Below are 22,284 nucleotides of genomic sequence, written 5' to 3' on the forward strand. Positions count from 1 at the left end.
TAATTAAGGAAATGGAGTATAATTTCTTTCCCCCAACTTATATGAAGTCAATTCAACTCTTCTACATCTTATATAAATATTGAATGCAATTGCAAAAAGGAGAAGAAATTAATTGGATTCATAGGTAAACTATTTTTTTTATATATATATATAATCCTTCAATACTAGCAAAATTAATTTGCCAAATTTAACCTAATTTTTTATTAGTTATATACAATTTATAGGTAATTATTACTTTTATACAAAAGTTGAGTAGATGAGAATAAGACTCGCACAGTGTCGGATTTCTAGAAACAACGGGAGCCGCTACTTCGACAAGCCGGATAACAACCAATTTTTTTTTGTTCTTTTATCGAGAAAAATAAAATCCTCTCTTTCTGGAAAGCTAACCCTAGATATCGATCACTGCTTCGATCTCTTCTTGATCCGAGAGATTAGGGTTCGGGAGCTCGTTCCAAAATCTAGCCGTGGACTATTTCGTCTCGGAAGGCGATGTCTTCGACGCAGACGCAGTTTAGGTACACGCAGACGCCGTCGAAGGTGCTCCACCTCCGGAACCTGCCGTGGGAGTGTGCGGAGGAGGAGCTCGTCGAGCTCTGCAAGCCGTTTGGGAAGATTGTTAACACCAAGTCCAACGTCGGCGCCAACCGTAACCAAGCGTTCGTCGAATTCGTGAGTTCCCTATGTCGTCTGCCCTTCATTTCGCTTTTTAACTTCATAGGCTTAGTGGAATCTTGTTCGAGTAGTATATTTTGTTTTTTCTGTACTTTGATTGCATCAATCTCTGCCGACATATAAAAATATCCTCCAAAGAGGGAATTTTTCGTATCATGACAGGATTGTGACTTTTAAGTCATTTCATCAGATTTGGTGGCGTTGAGTTTTTCCTATATAGCATCAGTGTTTGGTTTTACACGTGCATTTAGCCTGGAAACGTGATCAACTCTATAAATAGTATTTGAAAGAATGTGCTGAAGCAAAACAGAGATTGGAAAATAATGGAGGATAATTTTTGTCATGGGGCATCAGAAGACGCAAGTTTAAGTGGAAGAAAATAGGTGTTACGAAGGCTTGTGTACAATAATTTAAGTATGTTGAGAGTAAAATGGAAAATATAGGAACCGAATTATGCAGCTAAATTTATTGCAATGTCATAACGCTTATTGCCTCACAGCAATGATCTATCTGGCAATGGCTGGCAGCCAAAGTACCTCTCATTGCCTGTTCTGATGAAGGACTACTTTGCATTTATTATATGACCCACTTTTACAGGCATGCAGCATGCTTAGGAGTGAATCTTTTGAGGTTGCTAGATGCAAGTTTTATTTCCTGCTATTTCTGGACACATTCCATTATCTTCCTATGATTAAATTTTATGATCTTTGTGTCTTTCACGAGGCTTGCAGGCAGACCTTAACCAAGCGATATCAATGGTATCATATTATGCTTCTTCATCTGAACCTGCTCAAGTTCGTGGCAAAACTGTCTATATTCAATATTCCAACAGGCAAGAAATTACAAATAATAAGAGCTCTGGAGACGTTTCTAGCAATGTCCTACTTGTCACAATTGAGGGTGTCGAGGCTGGGGATGTTAGCATAGATGTCATTCACTTGGTGAGTCCTAGTTCCTGACTTGCGGGATCCTGTAGTTTTAGCATTACCATTTCGACATAAATAATTTACTCATGTCTCAGTTCTGTTAGATTTGTATCACAAAGTTTAGGATGATCAAATTTCTGGCGATTATATTTCTGCAATGTCAAGCTGTTTCCTTTTTTTTTTTGGCATTTAGTATAGTTGCATGGATCAACAGGTCCATGTAATTGGGAGATATTTTAATGTCTGCCTAATGCGGTTCTGGTATTTGTTTGTTGGGCAATTCCAAATAGTTCCTTTGGACCCAGTTTTGAGTAAATGGATTGTAATAATTTCATTTCTATAAGGCAGATGTGATGTATGCATCTATTCTTTGATAGTACTTTCAGAACTTCTAATATGTTATATAAGTTCTTGACTTTTCATTGTACAATGTACTCTACTTTGTATTTTGTATTCGTTATTGCTTTTGTTAGAACTCTATAGGTGATAATTCATTTCCCAATTTAACTCAGGTATTCTCAGCCTTTGGGTTTGTGCACAAAATTGCTACCTTCGAAAAAGCTGCTGGTTTCCAGGTAATTTGTTTGGTAATTTTGAGTATTCATTATTTCTATTTCATGTAAACATTAGCCTACTTATTGACCCTTGCTATTTGAATGATCGGCAGGCACTCATCCAATATACTGATGCGGAGACTGCTTCAAATGCAAGAAATGCATTGGATGGAAGAAGCATCCCAAAGTAGTACTTGTCTGGGATTGGCAGCTTGTTTCCTTCTAAATATTTGCTGATTGGACTCATGGTTTCAGGTACTTACTTCCGGAGCATGTTGCATCTTGCCACTTGCGCATCACATTTTCTGCGCATAGAGATTTGAACATAAAGTTCCAATCACATCGCAGCAGGTACACGCTTGTCCAGTTGGTTGTTAAATTTTATACACATGCCTTTTTATTTGTCTTTATTTCTTTTCAAATTTTATATTGGTAAGAAAACCATTTGGATTAGATACTTTTAAGACTTTGTAGCCTATCACTGTCATGGCCATGAGCTATAACTGCAAATAAATCTGGTGGAACATTCTTCTATATCTTACCCTAATGGAAATTAGATTCTTTGTCTCTGTTAGAAATCCCAAAATACTGTCTAAAGACATAAAATGGATCTCATTTCTTGTACTTTATATTGTTTGATAGTGGAACAACTGAATCATGTTTCTAGTTTGTAAGGTTCTTAAATAACTGCTGCTGAATTTCTGATTGCTTCTTTTATTTGATCACATCTTCTGGCCTTTAGGGTTTCCACTCTGGATCTTACTTTGGTTATACTTTAATCAAGCAAGTGAATTTGAGGTGCTCATACTACATCTGTCCAAATTGGTACTTTCTAATAACTGTTTCTTTAGGTGTATTTTAACTTGATCCGACTCGAAAACTATGCTGCTAATTGCCATCAAGGAGGTGTCCCTTTTGTGGCAGATTTGTTAAATTATAGTTGCAAATTGAGATGTAAAATGTTAGGGAGGGTTGAATTTGGAAGTGGAGAGGATTTCACTTGAATCAGATTGGAGTGCTTTAGGGATTTGAAGTATAGAGGGTTGAATTTGGAATCTAATGAGATTCTAATTGGTTTGTTAATATGATGGATTAGAACATCTTATTGTTTATCCAATTCAGTCAAGCTGGCGAATGTGGACAATCCCCTCATCTAAAGCTTTAACTCATATTATCACCTATCTAACCTAAACAACTGTTGATGTTGACATCCCCACATTATGGCAAATATTTCAATTAGGCAAAACCAGATCTAATTTCTCTTTTTGATTTCATGTTCTGATCTTGTTGGATAGATACTTAATTGATTTTATGGTCTTTCAACATATGTTATTCCCTTCATTATGCTTTCACTTTTTTCAAATATTCCCTTTTCTGCATGAATAATAGGTATATACATTCTCTAAGTGTGAACTGTCATAACTATTCTAAGCTTCTTGGTGAATGACATAGGGATTATACAAACCCATACCTTCCTGTCAATGCTTCAGCAATCGAGGGCACTGTACAGGTAGGTTTTAAGTAGAGTCCATTTATTATCTTGCCTTTGCCGAGCTATTGTACTTATAAGAAAGCAAATCTCAGCCTACATTAGGTCCAGATGGGAAGAAGAAAGAGCCTGAGAGCAACGTGCTGTTAGCTTCTATTGAGAATATGCAATATGCTGTGACAGTTGATGTTCTTCATACTGTAAGATTCTATTTCCATGTCTTTCTTTCCCTCTTTATATTCAGTTCAGTTATCTTGTACTAAATTTTGAGTCGTAATTTTCAGGTGTTTTCTGCATTTGGTACTGTCCAAAAAATTGCAATTTTTGAGAAAAATGGTGGAATACAGGCTTTCATTCAGTATCCTGGTATGCAGCTGGAACAAGTATATCTTAGTTCAATAATTTTTCTATATTTTTTATTATGCAGAAGCTCTATTTCATTGTTGCATTAAGTGTGTCAGAGCTGAAAGCTGTTGTTTCTTAGATTTTCAGGTCCAATTTAATAAGTGATATTCAGTACTTATTCTGCTGTAAAGCTTTTTGTTACTTTGATTTGAGATTGATATGAATGTATAAGTCCTAGTAGAAAATTTCATCATATTTCTACCATATCTATAACAGATAGAGTTGGTAATTGATCTGAAGCCTTCTTTCAAGATTTAAAGCATATTTCTGTCACGCTGGTAATTTGTCTGAGTCTCCTTTATAGATTTTTATCTTATTTCAGTAATGCTGGTTTCTTTATTCTCCATTTGATCCTCTACCCATAAGATCTTGAATGCTGATGCAACCAGCATTGTGAAATAGCCATCAATGGACAACTGGACAGCTGAGACTATTAACCAGTTAGAATGGCCCTTCAAATAAGATCAAGAGCAGCTTTTCTTCCCTACAAGTTGCTTTCTTCTCTCTCTCTCTCTCTCTCTCTCTCTCTCTCTCTCTGTTCTTTGCTGAGTTTCTGATTCTACTTTAATCATAAGGAGTTCCTACAGTCTCACGGGATCTCCTCTTCTGTGTCATCTCCTATTCCTATTTGTTAGTTTATCATCTTTCCCATTTTTGCACTATGCACCAGCTATCAGGCATTTAACTGATTTAAGTTTTATTGCACTCTCAGAAAGTCTTATCTCCAATTTTCCCCGTTTGTGATAAAAAATTTTGCGAAGCTCATTTTGCAAGTGCATTTGGTGTTTATATTGATCTGATGACAGATGCCTTGCAGATGTGACAATAGCAGCAGTTGCTAAAGAAGCATTGGAGGGACATTGCATCTATGATGGTGGTTACTGTAAGCTTCATCTGTCATACTCTCGTCATACTGATCTCAATGTAAAGGTATTAATAGAATCTTTTAGGTCATATAAAGTAGCAAAACAGTGAAAAACAACACATAATGTGGTTCCAGAAGAAATAGTCTCTTTTATCAATCAGAAAAGGAAAATGCTTATTCTTTTCGTGTTCATTTGTTGACTGTCTGCCAATGTATGTTTTGCAAATAGAATCTACTTTGCTCTTTGTTTAACTATTATTATGCATACATTTTGCATCAGGCAAATACTGATAAAAGCAGAGACTACACAGTTGCAGACGCGGGCATACTAGCAGTGCCACAAGCTCCTCCTGGTATGCCAATTGGCACTGCTGGTTGGCAAAGTAATCCTCAGGCTGCACCAGGCTACGGTGGTGGTGCTGAGTTTGCTGCTGGTTCTTCAGCAGCAATCGGTAACGGTCAAATGCCAACTTGGGATCCTAGTATGCATGGGGGGCCTTTTGCCTCTTCAACAAACACATATGCTAGCCAGACATTCATACCATCATCCGTTCCACAGTATCCCCCAACTGCTCCAAATTCTGGTGCTCCTCCAGCTCAGTCGTTTCAAGCTTCGCAGCCGATGCCGCAATACGCCTTCCCCCCCAATGCACAATCTCCTGCCGCATCAGCTGGTCCCCGTCCATACTACTCGTGAGCTTCTGCACCATCTCAAATCTCAGGAAGCACTCCGCATCTTTTACAACCAATTAGTGCATCGAGTTATTTCTCCTTTGACGGAGAGGGGGATATGTTAGCAACCTGTAAATGTTTGTTTAACTAGAGTTTCCGATTTGTTATGCTCTCTTTTCGCCTTGAATTTTGATAGTATGTCACTGAAAATTCTTCCTATTTCCTGTTGCATTTGCATTAGCTGAATTATTCCGTTTGGTATGAACTCAATGAATCATATAATTCCTTTTTCATCTTTTCAAAGCAAGAGAAAGGTGGTGATGGGTGGGTGGTGGACCATCCTCTACTTCGTCTAGCCATGTGTTGCTGCTGAATCAGACGCTGAGCAAATGCACGTTATTGGATTCTCACATGCGACACGTACAGGATCCTCTTACATTACATGTGATGTGCCATGTTGGTCCTCTTCAACCAGATACGTACACGTACTAGCCCTTGCAGCTGACTCGTTGCAATCATGGGTCTTGTCATTCCCCTGCTTTTTCCATGCACGCATCCCCAAAACCCTCTGTTTTCAGGGTTTAGACTTGACTAAATGGCACCAGATGTTGTTGTTATTATGTGCGTCTACATGTAGTTTTAAATCTAATCAAACCCGACGAAACCGATTAATACAAAGGGTAGATTTAGTAGGATAGGTTAAAAAAAACTATAAACAAAATACTGACTTTCATAACGAATTGCTTTCAGATTTTTTTTTTAAATAAAAAAAAAAGGTCTTATCCATCCCTTTTGAGTGGGTAGACCAATTAAGGCCATGCATGCTTTCATGTCTGTGAACTGTTGTATCCTCTACGGCGCAGTAGAATCCACCATGACAACCTACCGACCCAACTTTTTTTACCCGAGAGTCTGTCGGTATGTCAGGAATGGAAGGCATGCAGTGACAATGGAGTCTAACCTCTTCTTTTATGTCAAAATAGAGCTCCAGATTTGCAAGCATACTCAAATATTGACAGACAATCTCTTTATTACATAGCAATGATCTATCTAAGATTATATTGTCTAACTAGTCCAGTCTTAAATGGAGTTTTATATATACATATTAATATACAGCTCCTGCAAAAGTTTGAACTATTTTTATATGTATTCCCGCCACCAAATTTAATGATAAGGATCTAATAAATGAAGAAAGAACAACTGAGCTGCAGCAGTTGGAGTAAATATTAATGAGCTTTGCTTTTAATTTATTTCCACATGCATCCTATCTTCCAGTTGTAAGTCTTCTACACCACCTTCGGATCCACCAAACTGTAAAGACATTAATGAGCTGGGCCTTTTTGTTTCTCTAATTGAAGGCTACTAAGGAGTGCTTCGTTACTCCACCAAGCTATAGCTAGGTCTGCTACACTGCATATGTATCATAATATATATATATATAATATAGTCTACAATCTAGAGGGGTGGAATGTAACCAAGCATTTCCAAAATAATAAGGGTTTTTTCTGCATGTATTTCCTTTTAAAATTTCCTATTTAACGTTATCGTATACCTTCGTAACTAAAACCTAAGTTTTTCTAGTAAATTATATTATGAGTATAATTATAAAGTTATATATGTTGATATCTAACTTTGGAGGTTCAATGGTTCATGCAAGTAAATTAGATAGTTTTTTAAGGATATAGACGTAAATTAGTGTGGACCCCCACGTTAATAGGACCAAAATACTTTTAAATCGTTAGGTGGACTCAATCTTGTAAATTAGGAGTCCACGTGACGTAGCTAACTAATTAAAACCAACTAATAACAAACAACGGTGGGACCACTGCGTGGCGCATTCTAGTCCGTCCGCAAGAGCTCATCACCACCGTTATCTACCCTTCCCTTTTTTTACACTCCTACCTCTCGGTCAAGAAGTTCTTACACATACTTGGCGCCCTGTGATTGGCTGACAGCCCGGTTAAATTTGCAGCGCGGATGTAGGAAATTTCCTGCGTTTGGGTCTTGATATGATCTTCCCAGTTCCCAATGGTTTGAGACTTGGGTCTTCAAAGTCTATTTATTTCTCCCATGCCTACTCCTCCTCTTTGCACCAAGGTTTCTTCTTCTTCTTCTTCTTCTTCCCCCTCTGTTATGTGCAGGGAGATGGCATTTCTTGAGCTCCTTTTGGTTGGTCTCTTCCCGCTCCTCTCCGAAGCCCATGGACATGGACATGGACATGGCCATGGAGTGGGAGGTGGTTGGTCCACAGCCCATGCCACCTTCTATGGAGGGGGTGATGCCTCTGGCACGATGGGTATGCAATTTTTTTTCCACTCCCTATGGGGTTTAGTTGGAAATATTTCTCTCAGTTTTGCTCAAAAATAATCTTGTTGTGATTTTACTACTCCATACATAGGTGGTGCTTGTGGCTATGGGAATCTTTACAGCCAGGGTTACGGGACTAACACTGCTGCACTTAGCACTGCTCTGTTCAATAATGGGCTAAGCTGTGGGGCTTGCTATGAGATCAAATGCGCAGGTGATCCCAAATGGTGCCTTCCAGGCTCCATCTTGGTCACCGCCACCAACTTTTGCCCGCCCAACAATGCGCTCCCAAATGATGCAGGTGGGTGGTGCAACCCTCCATTGCAGCACTTTGATCTCTCCCAGCCAGTCTTTGAGCACATTGCGCAGTACAGGGCTGGGATTGTTCCAGTAGCTTTCAAAAGGTAAGTTTTTGCAAATCCCCTTAAGATGGCAAGGGTCTTCTCACTGAGATCTTGTCAAATGAACACTTTTTGAACTCTTTTGTAGGGTGCCATGCAAGAAGAAAGGGGGCATAAGGTTCACCATTAATGGCCACTCCTACTTCAACCTGGTGCTCATCACCAATGTTGGAGGAGCTGGAGATGTGCATGCAGTGTCCATCAAGGGCTCAAGAACTGGGTGGCAGCCCATGTCCAGGAACTGGGGCCAAAACTGGCAGAGCAACACCTTCCTTGATGGCCAAGCCCTCTCCTTCAAGGTCACCACCAGTGATGGCCACACTGTGGTCTCCTACAATGTGGCTCCCTCTGGTTGGTCCTTTGGCCAAACCTTCAGTGGAGCCCAATTCATTTGAAACTCCCCTTTTAACTACTACTACTACTACTACTACTAGGACATGTCCAACATGAGAAGAGCCAATTTTAAAATGGCTCTCTTATCTATGTTGTTAGATAGATTTTATTAGGCTTATATTGTGAGAGGCCTTTTTTGAGGGCCTTTAGATTGCCATGCCCTGTTGCTCTTCACATGCAGGAAATTGGAAGAGGTGGAGACTTTGAAATCGCCCTCCAATCTGCATGACGGAAAGCAAAGCTTTTGCTTTTTATCTTCTGAATCTGTATCACTTTGCTTTTGGGAAAAAAAAAGTTATCAAGAGTTGTTTGTACTCAGTATCTCTCTAATGTACTTGGCCATATCTATATGATGGCATTAGTAAAAATCTTCAAGTCTGAAGTCTCTCTGCCTGTCTACTTGTGTGACTCTTTTATATTATCTTGCTTAGTTTCAGCATTTTATACATAATTTATGGGGTTATTTAGGAAACTGCTAGGGTTTTCAAATGCAAGGACTGGTAAGTGTCAGGAATCTTTGAACAGTGTGATTTTCTAGATCTGGCTCATTTGAATGGTAGTTTGACTAGACTAGGAGAAAAACTTTAACAGCTAATAATATTCTACTTGGATTCTGGTGAAGCTCTGGAGTACACTCACCAGTGATAACAGAAAAGTAATAGAAAATTGATATAACTTTTCCTATCTTGGTTAACAAGTTTATGAGTCCCACTACCCCAATCTCTATTTTAATGCATTTTAATCATAACCAAGGAAAAAACAAAAAGATAATAAGGTTATGGTCTTTCTAGTGGCAAACACCAAGACCAAACTCATAAAAATGCCATGCATTCCATGCCTAGAAGAAGTGGATTAATTGTTAATTTTCCTTTGGCAGTTAGAAGACTTCAATGAGCAAGAACAACTCCCTCCCTTCCTTTATTGAGCACAGCAGGTAGTTAAAACTGTCTCAACAACCTTGTGGTAGTGGCAGTAATAGTAGTTGGTTTTAATGACACCTTGGAAACCCCCACTGCCATTATTGAATGCAAGTGTTGAACAACTTAATAGTAATGCCCACAGGGTCCCAGTTAGAATTCTTGCTTAGACTGAGGTGGTGCTAATTCTGAATGGCAATTCAAGATCTCAAATAATTTAGACTGCACTTTGTACTTCATCAGTGGCATTTGATTGGATGGAAATGGGGCTCCTTGTTGGTGTTTTCTTTGTAAACTTTGTACCTTTGGGGATGAAATATCTGAGCAGCTTCTGTTTGGTAGCATGATTTCCTTGCAAGAGATCTGAAACAGAGATGTAGGGCAGAGCATGCAGGTGAAGGGAGGAAGATCTTCTGAATAATTATGCATTTATTAAGTGTAAGTTTTTGGGTTTTAGCACCTTGAGGACAGATGGAGCAGAGACACACACATATGACACAAATCCATGACTTTTTTGTGCTACTGTGAGGTGCACAGCATTGCATGTACAAACTTAACAAGGAATAATAGTAGCTTAGGAGAAATTTGAGAAAAACACCTTGTATCTTATTTTTATTCTCATTTATATTCTAAAATATAGATATTTATCATTTGGTTTTTTATTTTATTTTTAATGTCTCAAAACCAGTAGGTAACAAAAATATAGAATATGTTAGTACTTCTAAAAATTGAAAAAGTTAGAACTTTAAAGATTAGTTTCTTTTTTAAAAAAAACTTTTACTTTGATATTAAAAATTTATTTAGAGGTATTAAGTTCATTAAGAAATCTAATAGTAGGAAATATATTAAATGTAAAATAAAGAGGTTGAAAAATAAGAGATAGTTTCATGTTACTATCACCCTTTTGATTTTATCATATACATATATGCCTTCTAAATTATTGAAAAACTCTCAAATCTTTTTTTATATTAATTTTTCGTTATATTTTTTATTATGTGAATAGATTTGTGACCTTTATATATATTTAGTTTTAGAGGGAAGAAATAAAGAAAATATTAATTTACCGTTTATACCCTATATTTAGAAGGTTTTTTTTTTATGTCTTTTCATCTTCTCCGGTAACGGCACTATAGGGTAAGACATTTTAATAGTTTAGAGGGTCTATATATATACCCAAAAGAAAATTTATAGAGTGTATATAAAAATGGGTGATATTTAGGGGGCTAACTAAAATTATCCTTAAAGTTTATCTATACAGTGGGTGCGAAAGATAATAAAAATAAAATAAAAATGAGTAAAGTGATACTGAGTCAAAGTATATATATATAAATAAAGCGTAAATAAGCCTTTTTAATAACCAATTGTGATGAGTTTGGGCCGGGCTTGGCCTTAAAACATTATTGGTAGGTTGACGGCGCTTCCTCGTGTTCGATGAGATTAGGGGAAGAGGCTGTTGGGTGTTCGGAGACAGCACTAATTTGTCTCCTTGGGCCGGCTTAAAGAGGCCTTATTGTGGGCTTTATCACATTTTCCGAGGCAGCCCATAGAAGCCCGTGGGCTTCTTAAGTCCTCAGCAAGAAAAAGGAAGAAGAAATATATATCTCGTTCTTAGAAATAAAAATAATAATTCTATCTTGCCGCGATGCTCCTTCGTCTCCACCTCTCCCCTCCTCTCCCTCCTCTCCCTCCTCCTCCTCGCAAACCCTCCCAAAACCCTAAACCTAACCGTACCTCCATCTCCCTCCCCGTTCTCTCCTCTCCCATCCCCTCATCCTCCTCCTCATCCTCCTCCACCGACGCTGGCCTTCTCTTCCGCGAGAAGCTCCTCTTCCTCTCCAACGACCTCAACCTCGACACTTCTCGCGCCCTCTCCCTCAACCCCTCCCTCCGCTCCGCCCCTCTCTCCTCCCTCCTCTCATCCTTCTCCCTCCTCCTCTCCTTTGGCCTCCTCCCCTCCGACGCCACCCGCGTCTTCTCCTTCTACCCCCACCTCCTCACCTCCGACCCATCCCCCGTCTTCCATTTCCTCCTCGGCCCCGCCGACATCCCCTTCCCCGACCTCCGCCTCGCCGTCGTCCGCTGTCCCCGCCTTCTCGTCTCCCCCGTCGAGTCCCAGCTCCTCCCCGCTCTCTACTTCCTCCGCCGCCTCGGCTTCGTCGGCCGCCACCGCATCACCGCCAACACCTCCCTCCTTCTCGTCTCCAGCGTCGAGAGAACCCTCATCCCCAAGCTCGAATTCCTCCAAGGTCTCGGCTTTTCTTCCCGGGAGACGCGGAGCATGGTGCTGAGATCCCCGGGGCTCCTCACTTTTAGCATTGAGAAGAATTTCCGCCCGAAAGTTGAATTTTTGGTGGGGGAGATGGGGAGGGAGGTGGCGGAATTGAAGGAGTTCCCACAGTACTTTTCGTTTAGCTTAGAGGGGAGGATCAAGCCGCGGCACAGGATGTTGAAAGAGAGCGGCTGTGAAATGTCGCTGGCGAAGATGCTGAGGATTAGCGACGGCGAGTTCCGGGATCGGTTGATGGAGATGCGGCTTGCAGTGCTCGACAGGAAGTTGTAGTGTGCTTCATTAATATTTTTTCTTTTGTGAGTATATTCCTTTTGTTTTTGCACTTATTGTATAAGGAAGGTTGCATATATACCCTTGCAGTATAAAAATTCTTGCAGTTTACATGCAATGCTACTGTTAAAGTTGTGTTAGTTCATGCACTGTGGTTCAAATTGAAGATGAAGGGAAGGTTGAACACACCTAGAAATGTGTTTAACTTAACAGGCAACTTTTGCAAAATTCATTGTATTACTAGACTCACTCAACTTGGTTTGTATGGTTGAAACAAAATAACAAATTACCTATGTGCTTGAATGTTTCACCTGCTGGTTTTTGATTGATGTCCTTCAAGACTATCTTCTTCAGCGATCAATATATGCATAATTTTAACATTGTATAATTGGGGTTAGCAAATGACTTTAGAGAAGGAACTGAGCCTTTCTAATGGACTTCCAATTGTTCAACTTTGAAAAAAAAGAAAAGAAAAGAATCTATTGCCATCTTTTTCTCGTAATCAGTACTTGTAAGTTTCTAGACTGGAAGAACAACTTGCTAAAGCATGAAATAGCCTGTTGCTTTGATGCTTGAGGTAGTGTCTCGGTAATTCAAAGTTTAAAGAAGGATCAGGATTGATAAGTGTCTATTGATGAGTTGAGTCCTGCTTGGTCTTAGTATGATCTTCCCTTTTCCTTACCCTGCTTGATGTGCAACCCAGGTTTCTGTATGTCTTTCCTTTAAACAGGCTTGATTATGGACACTAAGTGTTCTATTAAGAGCTAGCTAACACTCTTAATAGCATCGAGATATTTCTCATTCGAGTGTGTTAAAGTTGCTGACAATACCTTAACAGGAGCCACTAGCTTTTCCTTTGGGCAATATACAAATATTTGCTATTTGTTTGAGGCGAAGAAATTTACTTACTATCAATTGTGATTGACACTTACCTTGTCATGACATTTTCTAGTCCACACATCTTCAAGAAATTGAAAACTAGAAGCAAAGTATAAACTAGGTACTAATTGACACATTGTCCCTTCAGAACTTCTACATTGCATTATGATATCACTTTTGATTGAGTAATTAATTTCCCATTGCAAGAAAATGCTTCTACTCTGTTGATGACCCTCCTATTTTTGACAGTTTCCTCTAGTGTAGAGACCGCTCTCATGGGCTGTCCCAGCTTCGAGACATAGTTTTGTTATTTGAGCATTGGCACCTATTTTCTTTGGGCAGAGTGGGCTGTATGTGACGTTTAAGATTTTGTCAGTTCTCTCTCCTAGTTTGCTTTCACCTTATCTAATCTGCTGGGCTCGAAAGGATTCTTTCTATTTTATGAGAATTGATCGTGTGTTGGCCATCTAACTGTTTACTAAGGAGGAAATTGGTTGTCTTCTAATGAGTATTACTGTATAAGAGGAAATGGTTTTGAACATATGTACTGAATCCAATCCTTCTATTAATACATCAGGACAATTTTTTATTGAGGTTTGACCTTCACGTTTTCATAAGATAGTTTTCTCTTAGTAGTGACTCATCTCTATCAGTATTTCAGTATTAATGTAGAGAGGTTGGATGTAAGTCAATCATAATAGCAAATTAGCTTAGGGTGATCACACCATCTAAGTTTGTAACTTGTTACGTTTGAAGGACAGATCAACTGTGTTTGCTACAAGTTGGATGTAAATATGCTTCTGCTGAGGATCTTGTACAATAATTCTCAACCAACAGCCACATATCCTTCATGTACTGCTGTACTGCATACCACAATGTTTGTCTTTTTTCTTCTTTTTTGAATAGATCATGAGCCATAGACTAATAATTTTAGATCGAACAACTGGACCAACTCTCTTAAGAAATAAGCTATAACCATGCTCATTGAAAAATCCACTAAATTGCAACTCTAACTTCTATGAGGAAAAATTAAACTTATAATCTCTGTCATGAGTTGATAGATTCAACCACTGAACTATCACAGTGATCTTATGAGTTATGACAATGTTCATTGCATCCATATTTTGTAACTCTTACTTATTGAACAGGAAGTTCAGTATTTTATAAAACTTTGCCTCCTCGACAGAGAAGTTGGTACGTGCTAGCATAGATGGCATTCACGAAGCAGAGGCTTCTGCCAGCACTTTGATTGTAAAAAGATGAGGCATCTTTCTGTCTGTGGATACGGGAAAGATTTGGTATCAAACTTCCAGTGAAAACAGACAAATCCAAAAAGGAAGGGGCAATTTATAGCATTGCTCTTTTAGGCGCATACATTTAGCTGCTCTTTTTGATAAAAAGGAGCATATATTAGCAGCTCTTTTGAGTTATAGTTTGTTATAATTGTCTGAGAGACCATAGGTACCATCACTACAGTTCCCTTTCCTTTGTGAGGGCAGGGATTTGGATGATGCCTTTTCTTTCCCTATGGCATTCTGCATATTTTGTTGTTCATCTGCATACCAACTTTTGCACTACTGATATCGATTTTCAATAACCTTTTCTCTTGGTTAGTAGAATATTCAAAGGGAGGTAAGAACATGTCTTTTGATTAACTTGAGATCACAAAAGCTGTCTTTTATGCTGGCAATGACCATTTAAAATACACAGAACTAGTATTTATGCTTCTATATTAGTATATTTCTTTTCTCTTCCCATGAGAACTCTGGAATTTGGGAGTTTGCTCCGATTGTGAAGTTGTCTTCTGGTCAAAGTGGAGTAGAAATGTATACTTTGCATGGCTTGTCCTAACCACCTCAACTGATTTGATTTGTCTTCAAGATATATTTGTTGGAGACTTGGATACTCTTGTTATGAAGATTTCTTTTCTGAAGATTTTCTTACCTTGTTTTCTCCTTAATTAGATGGACGACTGTGCAAGTCCAACCAAATTAATGGGGTAAGTGAAGCAATATATGACAGATTTGCTACTTTAGGACATACTTCTTAGACTATTATTTACTGGATGCCAACTTTCAGGTACTGTTTCAACATAAACTTTGTAAGATTGCTGATAGCACACATGGTGAGCTGTATTAAGCTTTATTAAATATTAATTGAGCTATTAACTCTATTCCTTTTGTATCCGAAAGGGACAAATTATTTAAAACATGAGTGGCCTCAAATTTCTTTGGGCCATCCAAGAAAAGATTTAGTTGTTCTGTGAACTTGATCATGAATGTGTAGCTCCTGAAGAATGCTGCCAATACAAATTCACTGGATTGACAAGGAAAGATTGTTCTAGGATAAGATAAAGTTCAGTGACAAACTGTTCATTTCTGGTTTTGTGTGCATAAATGCGATAAGATTATTATCAAAGAGAGGGGTTTGAGTGAAGCATCGTACACAGATGGCTCAACAGTAAGCGAAATGCTATGGATTCTTTTAGCAAGTGATTCAAAATTATGTTTGAAATTTCTTCCTCCTATCTGCTCTGTATGTTTGAAATATCCTCAGTGAATTTTTCTCTCAATGACGCCTTTTACCTGAAGTTACTGTCTTCTGATTGGACTATCAATTATCTCTTATAATCTGGAAAAAGATCATGTTGTGTTCCTTATTAGATTTACAGCTAATATGCCCATGGTAATTTGCAGAGTGTATTTTCACATATGTGCTTGTATTAGTTTCTTTTCTGAGTGCATCTCTCAACTGGCATTACAATGTTAAGCAAAGTAATAGCCCCCACCAAAGTCTTCTCAGGGTTCCTTCATTCTTTTTCTCTCTGCTCATTTATCCTGATACTTACTTTTCTTTAAAGTTTCTGTTTCTACCCTTTTCTTTTGAGCTGCAGAGCTTTAGTACCTTCAGCTCTCCTGCCCAAGAGAGGAGAGAGTACATTTTTGGTGCACTGTGGACACCTCACTCTATGAGAAGTCTGTCACTGGATTCTGCAATTTGCCACGGTGTGAACAGTGACGTTGGTTGAGGCACATCTAGAAAACTCCTTGATCCTTTCAATATGGGAATGCTTTGGCAACGCATTCCACTGGTGGTATATATATAGTGGGTTATTTCTTTTTTGTCTGTACACTTCTTGGCCATTTCTGGAGCTTGAGTTTCAGTGGTGAGAGAGTCTGATTCAGTAAAGTTTTTTTGTGAAATGTTAACATCAGGAACAGTTAGGAAGTCCACTCTGGTGCTTTGGTTTTCAACTTAAGAATCAAACCTGAGAGCTAAAAAGTTGGAAAAGTAGAAATACTGTATATAAAAGCTTCTACCCAGCAGTACCTATGCAGAACTATTATAGGATTTGGAACTTATGCTTGGTTATGATTTCTTAGGTGGTACAAGGAAAGTGCTGGGCATTAGTGTACAAGCTCTTATGATCAAGTAGATGAAGGGAATTTATTTCATTAGTCGATCCAGACTTGTAAGTCTATTTGGTGCAATGTTGATTTCTGGGAGGACTGTCTAGAGAGTTGTAGCTTCCAAGGGGAAGGGATTTTGTCGCTTGTGATTGAACAGAAGCACTGCTGGGAGAGTTGAAGGGGCAATAGTTTGGCGTAGAACCCATTCATATCATTTTGGGATTGTTCCAGAAGTTCACAACAATTTCATGCCATTCCTGTTTTGAGCTCACTTTTATGCTGGTTGCTTTTATTCTACTCAACAGTGACTACATATATATATAATATTTATACATAACTCTCTTCTCGAGTTAACATCTCTCACAGAGAGAGAGAGAGAGAGAGAGAGAGAGAGAGAGAGAGAGAGAGACTCGAGACATACATCGATACACGTGTGGGTGATAGTTCGGATGTTTGTCGCGGTGGTGAAATGGTTGCTGGGCCAATCAAGGTGGTGAAAAAAAAGAAATTGAGTTCAGCCTGCAGGAATTTTCTGCAGCCGTGTATTTGGCAGCCAATGGGAGTCAATTATAAGCTGCCAAGCGTCATGGATGTTGTGGATTCATGCAGCCGTATTGCAGACTTGACTGCTGCCTAGAGGACAAGAGTAGCCGTGTGGATTTCTGTTAAAGCTTGGAGAAACACTTTGCCCTTTCTAGTTATGTTTCCTCTCTGGCTTTCTTACTGCTCTCTATTTAACTTCTTCCTCTCCTCCATGATGGCTTTCTGATAGTGTGACTCCCATGCTTCAAGGAGCTACTCTTCTTCTTCCTCCTCTTCCAAGGAGGTGGTTGCTGAAATGAGCTCTCTCTCAACTGTGAGGTACCAGCGCATCAAGAGCTGCCAAATGGCCTCTTTGAAACCAAGCACCAATGAGGGAGTCATGGCTGCAGGGAAAGAGACTACTGCTGACTGTTTCACCACCAGGGGTCATTGGACTCCTGCAGAAGACTCAAAGCTCAAGGAAATGGTGGCTCTTTATGGCCCCCAGAGCTGGAACCTTATTGCTGAGAAACTTAAAGGAAGATCAGGTAAAAATACTGACATATTTGCGCTGTTGATGGTTCCTTTTCAAATCTTTTATCAGCATCTATCTTGTTTCATATATCATTTGGTGTGGTGGGTGTGAAGGGAAGAGCTGCAGGCTGAGATGGTTCAACCAGCTAGATCCCAGGATCAACAAAAGTACTTTTAGTGAGGAGGAAGAGGAGAAGCTAATGGCTGCTCATAGATTGTATGGGAACAAATGGGCTATGATTGCCAGGCTTTTTCCTGGTAGAACTGACAACTCTGTGAAGAACCACTGGCATGTGATCATGGCTAGGAAGTATAGAGAGCAGTCCAATGCTTATAGGAGGAGGAAGCTGAACCGAGCAGTCCTGATGAGAGTGGAGAAAGCTGCATCATATCCATCTACCTGGAACTCATCTCACCTCTCCCCTTCTCCTGCTCCAATGGATGGCTCCTTTGGCTCGTACTACATGGCAAACAGTACAGGGGACTCCCTAGTCTCAGCTTATAACTGTGGACACTTTGATTTCCTTCCTGGTATTCACTTCCCATTCCTATCTATCTCTTATCTTTTAAAAATAAAATCAAAAAAAAAAGAAAGAAAGAAAGAAAAAAAGAAAAAGAAAATCCACCTCTATCTTTTGCTGTTTTACAGCATAAGTTACTATACCAACTACTCTACTGCTAGGCTTACGAGCACAATCAACTACAAACTGTAGAGAAGCTTCTACTTATTTGGTATCTTTTCCCTGGTAAAGGTCTTTGCACCATGGTCACTAGACTGATGTCATTAAACTTGTCCCCCTGCAGTGTACCTGAAGGGCCTTTTCCTTATCTTTTTCATTTTGCTCTCTTCCCTAATTGGCACCTATTAATGACCTGAACATGAGGCCAGTACATATTTGCCTCTCCATGAGCAACCTCCAATTAAAGTTTGCTGGAAATGGGAGGAGGAAATCAAAGCTATGTCCTGCCAGGGAACCAGGCCGGACAGTTTGATAGACTCAGCAGCAGGCTATACTTGACCAAGTTCAGAACACCTCTCTTCTATTAATAGCAACCCACATATAATCTAAAAAAGTGAGAATGAAGGGAAACAGATATAAGAATCATCTCTGTATATTCATAATCATGCAATGCAAGCTAATAAAAACTATCTTTTTAAACTTTCTTTCTCTTTTGCAATACTAGCAGGTGCCAATAAACATGAGAAGGCCATCATTTCCTCCAGTAGAAGCCAATGGGAGCAGCCAAGAGATGAGTTTATGGGTTTCCACCATCACCCACAATTTATGCTAGAAATGCAATTTCCAAGCCACACATCTCATTTGTTAGAGACCACAAACTCAGGAGCATCAGAGTCATCAACATTTGAAGAGAATGGTGTCCACTTTGAAGTTTCCATCTCTCCAACCTTCATAGATTTCCTGGGAGTAGGAGCCACATAGAAGCAAGAAAGGTGGCCCTGCAGATGAACATGAGGATCTTGTTGTGTTGCATCTCTGGAACTATTAAACAGGGAAGAAGAATAGTGTGGGGACTACTAGTTACCCTTTCACGTTGGCCTTTCCTCACAGTTTTCACTGAAGAGGACTACCCTTGCAGCAAGGTGAGGATAAAATGGACAGAATTCTCTACAAGAAATCCTCACAAATTTCACATGATATATCTCTTGCAATTGATAAAATACCTGGCCTTTTTCATTATTTTCCTTTCGTTTTTGTTGGATTATACTATAGGCTGGTTGTGTTTAAACAGAGTAAGGTCCACCCTTTACAGTCATTAAGGTCTAAATTCCTGCTTCATTACTAAACTTAGGATATTGGTATCAACAGCATATTTGGGTTCAAAAGAATATAGGCAAAAAGTTCGAGGTTTTGACAATCTACTATTCCCATTTAAAAAAAAAAAAATTTATTCCACCATAGTTTGCAAACTATTTACCAAACTACGTCAGAGAAGTAACTTATTGTGTGATTCTTGCAGTAATATATCTTAGAAGAGTACAAGAATTGTCCTGAAGTAATAGAAATGACTGTGTGAGAGTTCTTGACCAATCTGATGCCCTTGGCAGAAAAGCTCATCATTTTGTTATATTTCTCAATGGTTTATCAAACTACTGCAGGCTAAGATAGCAAGCCATGTAGTAATATATTTTAGAATAGAGTCGCCGCAACTTTTTTTAAAGTAATTTACTTTAGTGAAATATATATGACTACTTTTATCTAAAAATTATAGTAATTTAGTAAAAAGTTTGAAAATTATAGTAGGGCCTTAATAAGTTTCAGGACATGAATAGCTGACTGGTGAAAAACTCCTAACATGTTTCTATGTCTTGAAACAAGTGAGCAGTGGATGTCTCAACGCTCCTGTGCAATAGCTGAACATCAAAATCCATTCCTGAATGCTTCAGATAGTGTAAATGTAGAATATGGTCTAATGCCTAAGAACTGCAGCACCATGATATCCTTGTGATAGTAATCATCTATATTAGCAATCAAGCATTGTCTGCCACCATCATATATAAACAAATTTGTATTCAGATTCAAGGATTCCATGAAGCAAAAGGAATTTTAACTTCTAGAATTTGAGATGGAAGTCCATTATTCTTACTTTATCCGTTCTCCTAATTCTACTAGTGAACTGGAGGAGTGGCTGGGGCTGGAGAATTAAACACCCCACTTCTTGGGTTTGTGTTTGCTCTTGGGTCCTGGTAGTCCATCACCATTTCCACCATCTCCCTTCTCACCTCGAAATTATCCTTAAAAAAAATTACAGACCCACAAAAGAACAGTTATTAGGCTAAATAAATCATCCAAATCTCGACAAGAAGGGAAATTTTTTTTTAAAAAAAGAACAAGAAACACACCTCATGCAATGCCTCAGAGGCATACCACCTCCCATAGTGTTTCATAACCTGAATCCTTCTCCCAAATCCTGCAAAACCCAACATGAGCAAAAGAAGAATAGCACTAATCTAATGTAAACAAAGTAGAGTAAGCACCATGAGAGATGGAAATGGAGAGATGGCTGAGATAAGAACAAGAATTGAGAGAAAACAAGGCTTGCCCATGATTTCTAATGGTGTTTTGTAAATTTGGGTCCTTTCTCTAGAATCACAATGGAGAAGTAGTTGAGTTGCTGCTCTTCTTCTATGAATGCTCTATGGAGTTGGGCTGTGGGATCCGGTCGCCGCTCCTCTCCCTATGGTGGTGGGTGGTGGGGACTGGGGACTGGGGAGTCCTCTGGATCCGGAAACCGCCTGTGATCGGCTTTAAATGCGGCATTTGGAGGCATCGAAGCCGCCACTGCTTGCCCTGTACCGAGTCGTCCGCCTACTTCAATGATTCGGAGTCGAGTCACCGCTATTTGTTTATTTCTAGTTTAACGGATTGCAATGTCTAGAATTAGTCCCATGTGGTTTGCAAATGGTTTTAGTTTTAAGTTTTGTGATATTATAATAGTCAACAGTTTTTTTTTTTCTTTTTTTCTTTAGAGGAGTCGGATTAGGGAACTCAAATAATGAAGCAGGTTGATCTATTGGAATCTGCGCTCGTCCAATAATTCTGAGAGGTTTTAGGATCTCCCCTTAAGTAGAAGAGGTTCTAGCTTTCGGTCATGGTCATGGCTTTTCTCATCTCTCTCTACTTTGGCTTGGGGGTGTAAACAAGTTGAGCTTGAGCTAGCTGGGCCTAGTTCGGCTCATCTTCGGCTCGAGCTCGGCTCGACAATGAAGGGGAGATCTCGTGGTCTCGTCAATGAAGCAATTGTCAAAGGTGAGGACGGCAATGGACGTCCACCACTCACTATTCAAAAAAAAAAAAACCCCGACGAGAGAGAGAGAGAGAGAGAGAGAGAGAGAGAGAGAGAGAGAGAGAGAGAGAGAGAGAGAGAGAGTGAGATGTCACCACGTTAGCATCTCGTCAACACTTCACTCCTTGACATCACTATATTCCTGGACAAATCACCGAACATTGTCCCGGGACGCACTGTAAAAGAAGATGGTGGGGCATCCCCGTTGTATCCGTTGTTGGATCCTCTTTTCTCGCGTCTTAATCTTCTTCGTTGGATCCTCTTTGCCCTCATCTTCCTCTTTGTCATCAAATTCTTTTTGCCCCGCATCTTTCTCTTCACAATTGGATCAACTGTCGTCGCTACCCCCATCATCATCAATAGGGTAGGGTCGTGGAGGTGGACGAGAAGGACAAATACGGCCAAGGGAGGAGATGGTGAGAGAGGTTGGGGAAGATTTCCATGAAGGGTTTTAGGAGATGAAGTGTTGGAGGCTAGGGTTTCTTTTAAAATCATAGTATCATACAAGTAGATCCGTTGGTTATATATATATATATATATATATATATATATATATATATATATATATATATATATATATATATATATATATTATACAAGCCTAATCGAGTCAAGCTTGAGCGAGCCAGTGCTCGCTTGTCTCGGCTCGATAGTTTTTTCAAGCTTGATATATAAGCTCGGCTTAGCTCATTTAGAGCTCAAGCCGAGCTTGCAAGCTTGCGAGTGCACAGGCTTTTTTGATAGCCCTACTCTGGCTACCTCCATCCCTTTTAACTTCGTTAGACCCTCCACTGAGGTTGCCTCTGTCCATTTCCTATTCTCAACGACTTCAATGATGCCACCATTTTCACCCTCTCCAAGCTTGCCGCCACTCTGCACCACCCTACCATGCTTCATTTGTAGGCTTGGACTTGTCTTGCTCGCCCTACTAGTTGGACTAATGTTGGATGGTACACTATTTGGTTAGT

At 39.4% G+C, this 22,284-nt stretch overlaps 4 protein-coding genes and 1 long non-coding RNA gene across 8 annotated transcripts; 4 read left to right on the forward strand and 1 right to left on the reverse strand.

Annotated features, from left to right (window-relative positions):
• Nucleotides 1-289: 289 nt before the first annotated feature.
• LOC140760176 (polypyrimidine tract-binding protein homolog 1-like) lies at nt 290-5,805 on the forward strand. Of its 3 annotated transcripts, none has more exons than XM_073097021.1 (10): nt 290-672; nt 1,407-1,616; nt 2,114-2,176; nt 2,269-2,342; nt 2,411-2,506; nt 3,608-3,665; nt 3,740-3,844; nt 3,929-4,010; nt 4,867-4,932; nt 5,195-5,340. In XM_073097021.1, the coding sequence occupies exons 1-10, from the start codon at nt 493-495 to the stop codon at nt 5,203-5,205; spliced, it is 945 nt and encodes a 314-aa protein (XP_072953122.1). In that variant the 5' UTR covers nt 290-492; the 3' UTR covers nt 5,206-5,340. The 3 variants fall into 3 exon arrangements, with proteins under 3 accessions (XP_072953122.1, XP_072953120.1, XP_072953121.1); XM_073097019.1 differs by having other exon boundaries at nt 295-672; nt 4,867-4,979; nt 5,195-5,805; XM_073097020.1 differs by having other exon boundaries at nt 533-672; nt 1,399-1,616; nt 4,867-4,979; nt 5,195-5,805.
• A 1,871-nt stretch (nt 5,806-7,676) lies between these two features.
• On the forward strand, nt 7,677-9,072 carry LOC140760195 (expansin-A1-like). Its single transcript, XM_073097046.1, has 3 exons — nt 7,677-7,882; nt 7,985-8,297; nt 8,383-9,072. The coding sequence occupies exons 1-3, from the start codon at nt 7,720-7,722 to the stop codon at nt 8,687-8,689; spliced, it is 783 nt and encodes a 260-aa protein (XP_072953147.1). The 5' UTR covers nt 7,677-7,719; the 3' UTR covers nt 8,690-9,072.
• A 2,174-nt stretch (nt 9,073-11,246) lies between these two features.
• Nucleotides 11,247-12,439, forward strand: LOC140760453 (transcription termination factor MTEF1, chloroplastic). Its single transcript, XM_073097390.1, has one exon. The coding sequence runs from the start codon at nt 11,247-11,249 to the stop codon at nt 12,162-12,164; it is 918 nt and encodes a 305-aa protein (XP_072953491.1). The 3' UTR covers nt 12,165-12,439.
• Nucleotides 12,440-16,321: 3,882 nt separating this feature from the next.
• On the forward strand, nt 16,322-18,951 carry LOC140759884 (uncharacterized). Of its 2 annotated transcripts, none has more exons than XM_073096567.1 (3): nt 16,322-17,523; nt 17,624-18,040; nt 18,695-18,951. In XM_073096567.1, exons 1-3 carry the CDS (start codon nt 17,292-17,294, stop codon nt 18,949-18,951), a joined length of 906 nt encoding a protein of 301 aa, XP_072952668.1. In that variant the 5' UTR covers nt 16,322-17,291. The 2 variants fall into 2 exon arrangements, with proteins under 2 accessions (XP_072952668.1, XP_072952669.1); XM_073096568.1 differs by having other exon boundaries at nt 16,328-17,523; nt 18,698-18,951.
• On the reverse strand, nt 18,827-20,829 carry LOC140759886 (uncharacterized). The gene is made up of 4 exons (XR_012104284.1): nt 20,508-20,829; nt 20,373-20,440; nt 20,117-20,264; nt 18,827-18,968 (listed from the first exon to the last, which is right to left on the reverse strand). It is a non-coding gene; the product is annotated as an uncharacterized lncRNA (long non-coding RNA).
• Between the last annotated feature and the right edge of the window lie 1,455 nt (nt 20,830-22,284).

The sequence above is a fragment of the Typha angustifolia genome, chromosome 5 (assembly GCF_048772165.1).
Source record: "Typha angustifolia cultivar Huaian chromosome 5, ASM4877216v1, whole genome shotgun sequence".
NCBI lineage: Eukaryota > Viridiplantae > Streptophyta > Magnoliopsida > Poales > Typhaceae > Typha > Typha angustifolia.

What these genes read in the sequence shown, in the direction of transcription:
- LOC140759884 (XM_073096567.1), top strand. Translation starts at nt 17,292, where the DNA reads ATGAGCTCTCTCTCAACTGTGAGGTACCAGCGCATCAAGAGCTGCCAA. An exon ending in GAAACTTAAAGGAAGATCAG is followed by an intron (nt 17,524 to 17,623) that starts GTAAAAATACTG and finishes GTGGGTGTGAAG; the next exon opens with GGAAGAGCTGCAGGCTGAGA. An exon ending in ACACTTTGATTTCCTTCCTG is followed by an intron (nt 18,041 to 18,694) that starts GTATTCACTTCC and finishes TTGCAATACTAG; the next exon opens with CAGGTGCCAATAAACATGAG.
- LOC140760453 (XM_073097390.1), top strand. Translation starts at nt 11,247, where the DNA reads ATGCTCCTTCGTCTCCACCTCTCCCCTCCTCTCCCTCCTCTCCCTCCT.
- LOC140760176 (XM_073097019.1), top strand. Translation starts at nt 493, where the DNA reads ATGTCTTCGACGCAGACGCAGTTTAGGTACACGCAGACGCCGTCGAAG. An exon ending in ACCAAGCGTTCGTCGAATTC is followed by an intron (nt 673 to 1,406) that starts GTGAGTTCCCTA and finishes CGAGGCTTGCAG; the next exon opens with GCAGACCTTAACCAAGCGAT. An exon ending in GGCTTTCATTCAGTATCCTG is followed by an intron (nt 4,011 to 4,866) that starts GTATGCAGCTGG and finishes GATGCCTTGCAG; the next exon opens with ATGTGACAATAGCAGCAGTT.
- LOC140760195 (XM_073097046.1), top strand. Translation starts at nt 7,720, where the DNA reads ATGTGCAGGGAGATGGCATTTCTTGAGCTCCTTTTGGTTGGTCTCTTC. An exon ending in TGATGCCTCTGGCACGATGG is followed by an intron (nt 7,883 to 7,984) that starts GTATGCAATTTT and finishes CTCCATACATAG; the next exon opens with GTGGTGCTTGTGGCTATGGG. An exon ending in GTTCCAGTAGCTTTCAAAAG is followed by an intron (nt 8,298 to 8,382) that starts GTAAGTTTTTGC and finishes ACTCTTTTGTAG; the next exon opens with GGTGCCATGCAAGAAGAAAG.